The sequence below is a fragment of the Borostomias antarcticus genome, assembly GCF_949987555.1.
Source record: "Borostomias antarcticus genome assembly, chromosome: 1".
Taxonomy (NCBI): Eukaryota; Metazoa; Chordata; class Actinopteri; order Stomiiformes; family Stomiidae; genus Borostomias; species Borostomias antarcticus.
Genome location: NC_140234.1, coordinates 58,013,428 through 58,021,824, shown reverse-complemented (window position 1 = coordinate 58,021,824; position 8,397 = coordinate 58,013,428). Strand labels below are relative to the sequence as shown.

The following is an 8,397-nucleotide window of genomic DNA, read 5'->3' as shown; positions in this document are numbered from 1 at the left end:
TTAGACCCTCCGAAGGAAATAGCAACAAACACGCGTGACCTAATGCCTGAGATGAACACCGCCACAGTTAACTGCCGTGTGACGGATGACTATTGACTCGCTGCAGAGTCTCACATTTCTACATTTAAAGCTACATGAGATAACTCGGCACTTTGGCAGCCCCTCTGGTCGTGATAAAATCGGCACTGCGTTTTAAGAACCACACTTCCCACAATCCCCCACTCACTCGCTGTAATGATGGGGGGGAAATGATAAGAAACACGCACGGTGCAGACTGGACTGGAAGATTGTAGCTACTTTCTGAAAGGATGGCTTCAATGCAGGTAAATACCGGTCTTCTTTCTTTTATGTGCATGAAGATTTCATTTCGTGGAACAAAGTGTCAGTGTTGTCTTCCTGATATTGTGACACGGAAAACGTGTCACTTCCTTTTCCACCACAAGATTTCCCGCCAGTGTTCTAGCCAGTACACCGAAATTCTAAAATAATCAATTCACAGGGTCTCATGTCACGAAAATGATGTTTGATGTTCAATTCATAAACTAATAGCAAGTTAAGGTGAATATTGAACCATAAACAAGTTATTTCATTAAGCTTTAAACAAACCCCTCTCGTCTGTTGACTTCAACAACGAACCTATAAGTGAACCCTGACCCTAATCCAGAGGTCGCCACCTTTTTACATACTGGATAGGCTTCACTTAGTGTAGACACACCTAACTACTCCTGTCTTCCTACAACACCCTTGCAATCCTCGTGGGCATGATTATTTGATGACGGGAGTTTCGGTTTCAGCGCCGCCCCTTTTTGTACATCTGATCTGAGGCTGAATAATTCAGCGGCGCCAGGTAACAGCAGGCAGGCTGATCGCGGGGCGGTCCACGCCGAAAACCCCCAGCACACCCCCAATCTCCTACCACCACAGCTCCTAACGCAGGCTCCCCGTCGGGCCCAGATCCACGCTCCCCCTCCAGCCCGCGGTCTCACTATGGACGAGCTCCAGCGGAAGCTCACCCAGCGGTACGAGATGTGCAAGCCCAGGAAGGTGAGGTTCAAGCTGGCCTCGTCCTACAGCGGCAGGGTCCTGAAGCACGTGTACGAGGACGGCCAGGAGCTGGACAGCCCGGAGGAGAAGTACCCTCACAGCTTCATCCACACCAAGATGCCCCCCAGCCACCTGGAGATGGAGCAGCTGTGTGGCTTCCAGGACCCCCAGGACCTGTACCCCCCCACGGGCCTCATCGCCCAGAGGATCAACGTCTACCGAGGGGGGGGGGGCTACAGGCCCCCGGTCCACAGCGACGCCACGGAGGCGAGCCCGAAAGTGAGTGAGTAGAGGTGTGAGACTGTGAGCGCAGTAGGATCGGATAGATATTTCAATTATTTGAAACACTTCTGGGCTGCACTTGATTTAAGTTGTCACTGTTGCACGGGCACAATAAAACGCATTAATAATAATTGTCAATAATGCGCAAGGAAAGTCAAATCAAGTGTACCCAAAGTACTAAACAGTGCGAGAATGTAGGAGGTATGTTTTTTTCATCTGCTCTGTTTGATTTGAATAGTGGGTCACTTGTTTTTGCTTGGTGCTGGATGACTGTTTGAAACAGTCCATCTGTAGTAAACTTGACACTGCCCCTGGATGTCTGGCTGCTCTGTTCTTACCGTTTGCTTGTTCCCGTCTTTGTGTTCCGCTGCTGGAACTGAGATCAACTGGTTTTAAACACCGCCCACCTGTAGCATCAAGCTGCTAGTTTTTGGTGGCGTAGCTGAATGAAGCCTTGTTTATCGGAGGCTGAAGCCTTGTTTATCAGAGGCTGAAGCCTTGTTTATCGGAGGCTGAAGCCTTGTTTATCGGAGGCTGAAGCCTTGTTTATTGGAGGCTGAAGCCTTGTTTATCAGAGGCTGAAGCCTTGTTTATCGGAGGCTGAAGCCTTGTTTATCGGAGGCTGAAGTCTTGTTTATCGGAGGCTGAAGCCGTGTTTATCGGAGGCTGAAGCCTTGTTTATCGGAGGCTGAAGCCTTGTTTATCGAAGGCTGAAGCCTTGTTTATCTGAGGCTGAAGCCTTGTTTATCAGAGGTCAGAGGACCCATGGTGGAACCCAGAGTAAGTGAGGGTGGATACAGTGACCACCTGCTAGACCGGCTCAGTTGACCGTAGAGGATCACCCGTGACCGGGATGACATCATGTAGAGGACGCTACACTCACATTCAGTATAAAACCCCTTATCCAGTCCATATCCTAACTAAGATAGTCCAGGGACCAAGCGAGGCAACCTCCTTCGATCGCAGAGCCTGTAGGTCTGTTTTTACAACAGAGCAAGTCTTCGTCAGATGGCGGCCTCGTCTCCATCATCGTGTCAGACATGACCTGTGAGGTTCGGAGGGAAACGCCATGGTCACATGGTTCACTTTCATCACTATGCCTGGTTTCAGTGACTTATACATAAAAGGGGGTGGAATTTATCTTCCATCTTATTTTACATTACCTTGGTCACACTACCCCTGTTTTTTATGTGTCATTTTATTCTATCTGTCTATTTTTATGAGAAGCCTCGGTGCATGTTATTTCCTTATTGTAAAGCACTTTGAGCTGCATTTTTTTTTATGAAAGGTGCTATACAAATAAAGATTATATTATTATTATTATTATTATTATATTAAGATATAAGATCATAACGAAGACCATGCTTTTATTTTAATGATTGATAATGAATCTCTACATCAGGCAGTTCCCACTAACACTTGACATTAAAGGGATCCTGTGATCTTCACTGAGCACAGTCCTGATTCATAACTCAAGATCTGTTTATTGCCATGTATACTGTATACTGTAGGGTTCACACATACTAGGAATGTGACCAGGGTTAAGGCATGCTGGTAAACGCCATAGGACAGGGTGTGGGACAGGACAGGACAAGACAGGACAGGACAGGGTGTGGGACAGGACAGGACAAGAAAGGACAGGACAGGGTGTGGGACAGGACAGGACAAGAAAGGACAGGACAGGGTGTGGGACAGGACAGGACAAGAAAGGACAGGACAGGGTGTGGGACAGGACAGGACAAGAAAGGACAGGACAGGGTGTGGGACAGGACAGGACAAGAAAGGACAGGACAGGGTGTGGGACAGGACAGGACAAGAAAGGACAGGACAGGGTGTGGGACAGGACAGGACAGGACAGGACAGGACAGGACAGGACAGGACAGGACAGGACAGGACAGGACAGGACAGGGTGTGGGACAGGACAGGACAGGACAGTGCAAAGACATGACAGTGCAAAACAAAAGACTGCAAATACACAAAATACAAAAAACACTGCAAACAAAATACAGTGCAATGTGCAAATTATGATATACTGTAGTATTATACAACGGTTAGTTCTGGTTCTTGATTCTGATTGGCTGGAAGCCATGTTAAAATACTTTGTAACACCTGGGAACGCATATCAGTCCATTTTCAGTATTAATGCGCCTCCCATTTGATCCAATGCATTGTAGTTGTTGTTGTTGCTTGGCAACCCATTTGTTAGGGGAACTATTTTGCTCGGCGGAATTGAGGGAATGATGCTTCGTTTTGAATAAATGTTAATATTTTACATTGCTGTGTGTCTATTTTACACTAATAGCTGTAGTAACCGTTGTATAAAAGCAATAAACCACTCGAGGCCGTGTGTTATAGTGATTTTATAACAGCTAGGGGGGTTTTAGACACTCTGCTTCGCGTCGTGCCTAACAACGCCCCCTAGCTGTTATAAAATCACTATAACACATGGCCTCTCGTGGTTTATTGCTTAAATACATACTACGTATATACTGTACAGAATGGAGTGTGGTGAGTGTACAGTATGTACAGTGAGTATGCAGAGTGTGTAGTGTAGTGGGGTGGATGAGCAGTGTTGTGTACAGGGTGTTCAGTGATCAACGCTTGTATGAACCTGCTCTGTGTTTTATTTCCTGCTCCATCCAGTCTGAGGTACTGGACTTTGGGAAGATCATCATCTACACCAGCAACCTGAGAATCATCCGGGCGCCGCAGGGGAAGGCGGAGCCCGTGAGGCCCCCGGGGCCCCCCGGTGGCGTGGAGGACTACGCGCAGCACGGCCGGGAGCATGGGGGTCGGAGGAGGAGGGCCAAGGCCACCGGCCCCCAGGAGGACGAGCAGAGCAGCCATCCACAGAACCAGCTAATGGTGCCTGACCTGCACACGTTTCCTTCTGAGACATTCTACACTCTCTCTCTCTCTCGCTCTCTCTTTCTCTCTCTCACTCTCTTTCTCTCTCTCACTCTCTTTCTCTCTCTCACTCTCTTTCACTCTCTCACTCTCTTTCTCTCACTCTCTCTTTCTCTTTCTCTCTCACTCTTTCTCACTCTCTCTTTCTCTCTCACTCCCTTTCTCTCTCTCACTCTTTCTCTCTCTCTCTCTCTCTCTCTCTCTCTCTCTCTCTCACTCTCTCTCCTTCTCTCTCTCTCTTTCTCTCACTCTCTCCCTCTCTCTCTCTCACTCTCTTTCTCTCACTCTCTCTTTCTCTCTCTCACTCTCTCTCTCTCTCTCTCTCTCTCTCTCTCTCTCTCTCTCTCTCTCTCTTTCTCTTTCTCTTTCTCACTCTCTCTCTTTCTCTCTCACTCTCTCTCTCTCTCTTTCATTCTCTCTCTCTTTCTCTCTCTCTCACTCTCACTCTCTCTTTCTCTCTCTCTCTTTCTCTCTCTCTTTCTCTCTCACTCTCTTTCTCTCTCTCACTCTCTTTCACTCTCTCACTCTCTTTCTCTCACTCTCTCTTTCTCTTTCTCTCTCACTCTTTCTCACTCACTCTTTCTCACTCTCTCTTTCTCTCTCACTCCCTTTCTCTCTCTCACTCTTTCTCTCTCTCTCTCTCTCTCTCTCTCTCTCTCTCTCTCTCACTCTCTCTCCTTCTCTCTCTCTCTTTCTCTCACTCTCTCCCTCTCTCTCTCTCACTCTCTTTCTCTCACTCTCTCTTTCTCTCTCTCACTCTCTCTCTCTCTCTCTCTCTCTCTCTCTTTCTCTTTCTCTTTCTCTTTCTCACTCTCTCTCTTTCTCTCTCACTCTCTTTCTCTCTCACTCTCTCTTTCTCTCTCTCTCTCTCTCTCTCTCTTTCATTCTCTCTCTCTTTCTCTCTCTCTCACTCTCACTCTCTCTTTCTCTCTCTCTCTTTCTCTCTCTCTTTCTCTCTCACTCTCTCTCTCTCTTTCTCTCTCACTCTCTCTTTCTCTCTCTCTCTCTCTCTTTCTCTCTTTCTCTCTCACTCTCTCTCTCACTCTCTCTTTCTCTCTCTCACTCTCACTCTCTCTCTCTCTCTCTCTCTCTCTCTCTCTCTCACTCTCTCTCTCTCTCACTCTCTCTTTCTCTCTCTCTCTCTCTCTGCTACCTGCCGTCTGTGAAGAGATAGTGGTGACTCTTCCGTTTCCTCACTGTCTCCTCTCGACGCTCGGCTCCCCCCCTCGCTCACCTCTTTGGGCTGATTGCTTGGTTGAATTCCCTCTCTTTCTATCTCTCCCTTAACTCATCTCTCTGGCTAAATTTCACGTTTTTTCTCCGTGCTGTTCCGTGTGCTCAGCGTTTTTTCTCTTTGCTCCTGGTTCGGCTTCTCTTATTGGCCCCCATCCTAAACCAATCCCGTTTGTCTCTCTCTCTCGTCCTGTACCCTCCCAGCTTGGGTGGACCTGCACTCATTTCCTGTAAGCACTTAGACTTCCCTTCTCTCACCACACCATTAGAAGAGATTGCATCGTTAGTAGAGGTGACATCAGCAATGACACCTGCGGGGTCAGCTGACATCATGGCTGGCATGGCAACACGGCCTCTCTCTGTTGTTAGTGACACTTCTCAATCTTCCTCTCTCTCTCTAACACACACTCTCTCTCAATCCCCCCCCTCCCTCTCCTCTCTCTCTCTTTCTCTCTCTCTCTACCTCTCCCTCTCTTTTCTGTTTGTTATGCTCTCAGGACTCCTCCAGCTGCCAGCGCTGTGGAGGTTCGGGCTCCGCCCCCTGTTCCTTGTGCCACGGCGGCAAGCTGTCCATGCTGGCCAACCGTTTCAACGAGTCCATCAGCGTGCTACGCTGCCTGGCGTGCTATCCCGACGGCCTGGAGAAGTGCCAGTCCTGCTCTCACTCCAAATAGCTGAAAACCCCATTGTCTAGCTCTCCTGTGTGTGTGTGCGTGCGTGCGTGCGTGTGTGTGTGTGATGTGGCTTTGTGAAAGAATCAGAAACCAATCATTGAAGGAGAGGAACGATTACCCTACTGTACAGCTGGCGAAATCTCAGAAGACAATTATTGTGTGCAGTGAACATTGCTTATTGCGTATGGTGAGGTAGAGCTTAATCATTCTTTAGTTGTATTAGGCATATCTGAACCTCTTCCAAGATTGCACGAAGGCTTATCAGTTTGATTAAAATATTGTACGCTTTTTTGGGGGGTTTTGGAGTATCCATGAGGGCAGCTGCCCTTCGTTTCTTCTCCTCAACAGAGAGAATGAGTCTTTACTCTGAATGGTGTTTGCGAGCCGACTGGTGCTTCTATTTTTGCATAGCTTGATAACATGTAATCAAGAGAAACCTCGTCATTACTGCAATAAAGAGAGAAAGAAAGAGATGGACAGAATGAGAAGAGTGGTGAAAAGAAGGAGAGAACTGATAATCAATTCTGATTGAGTAGCTCGGTCGGCTCATTGGGTAAAAATGAACGAGCTCTTGCATCTGATTAATTGATTTCTTCCTCAGTTGTGTTTGAGATTTTCTTACTGTAGATGATGATGCTCTGAGAATGAAAACTCATGCCTCGTCTTGGGTCTAATGTACTCTACGTTTGTACAGTATCTCCTGCTGTTTTGAGCAGTACAGTTATGAACATCAATGTAGGTCCAGGGCAACTCACAAGTGTGTAGCACTAAAATAACAAACAATAATCCTGGTGGCTGTTCTCACCCCTTCGAATCCTGGCTCCTCCTGTCCACGTGACAAACAAAAACAACAAACAAACATCTTTGTTTGTCACATAGTGAGACACACGCACATTACACGGTGTAGGCGGCAACGCCGAAACACACACACACACACACACACACACACACACACACACGAATGTCTAGAGTGTCCACTGATGACGTTTTTTGATTGTCTGGAGCAGGCCTTCCCAAACTGTGAGGCAGGCCTCCCCTGGGGGGCCCCAAAGAAATTCAGGGGGGGCGCGGAGGGATGGTTAGAAAAAAAAAGATGTTTTTTATTTTTGAAATGTCTATGGTTTTTATGAATGAAACGTGATTTTAAAGAAGATCAAAATAAATAATGGGAGAGATGTATACTAAATTTGTGGAGCCTCCCCCCGCAGGCATGAATGTATTGTGTGAAAACATCATAACGTTAACTAGCAACAGGTGCCACTGAGCTAACTTAGCTGTGTAACGTTGTGGGCTAGCTAACGCTGCCTTGCATAATGAACACATTTGGGGGGTTTGGGGGGGCGCGGGTGTGTCACTGTTTTCAGAGGGGAGGCCCACATTGGTGGAGTTTGGGAACCCATGGTCTGGAGTGTCCACCGATGTTCTGTGCCGTCATCCCATGCCGTCGTCCTTTCCCCAAAGGCAGCCAGGAGCAGGGGACGCACCCGGAGACCAACCAAGCGCTCCTGTCCGTCGGACAGCGTTAGCGATCTGGTCCTCTACATGTTTTTCATATTGGGTTCTTTATGGGGGAAACCCTTGCGAACATGTGGAGAACATGCAAACTCCACACAGAAAGGCCCGTTTCACAACTGCCAACTCCACACAGAACGGCCTGTTACCCCACGCTAACGATTTTGGGGTTCAGTGTCTTGCTCAAGGACACTTCAGCACACTGCCGGGAGCTGGGATCGAACCGGGGACCTTGTGATCCCCAGCTGGCTGCTCTACCTCCTGAGCTACGCTTGGGCAAGACAATAAACCCCAAATTGCGCCCAATGAGCAGGCTAGCACCTTGCATGTCAGCTGCCACCATTGGTGTGTGAACGGGTGAATCAAAGGCCATTGTAAAGCACTTTGGATGAAAGTGCTACATAAGTGTAGTCCATTTACTGGTCAGAGGGTCTGGTAAACTGTCTGGGTTCACGCGTGCTTTCACTTACCGCACAGTCGAGGTGCTTATTAACTTTCCCAAAACATCCAACGTGATTTGAATATTCATCAATAATTTTCTTGGATAATGATTTGCTTTGATGTCATAGGGGTGAAGCTTGGAGCCCTATACTGTATTCACACTGTGGATCCAGGCTCATTTAAACCCAGACTCACATATTTTCTTATTGCATATAATAAACATATAATGAGCTTCCTCTCGCTTATGACAAATAATGTTCACAGTCGATAAGAAAAATAAAGACAAATAATTGTGTAATTAAAT

General features: G+C 47.4%; 1 protein-coding gene across 1 annotated transcript; it reads left to right on the top strand.

The window, feature by feature from the left end:
* Positions 1-987: 987 nt before the first annotated feature.
* On the top strand, positions 988-6,140 carry grxcr2 (glutaredoxin and cysteine rich domain containing 2; the record flags this gene model as incomplete). Its single annotated transcript, XM_084436998.1, has 3 exons — positions 988-1,323; positions 3,970-4,191; positions 5,964-6,140. 3 exons carry the CDS (start codon positions 988-990, stop codon positions 6,138-6,140), a joined length of 735 nt encoding a protein of 244 aa, XP_084293124.1.
* Between the last annotated feature and the right edge of the window lie 2,257 nt (positions 6,141-8,397).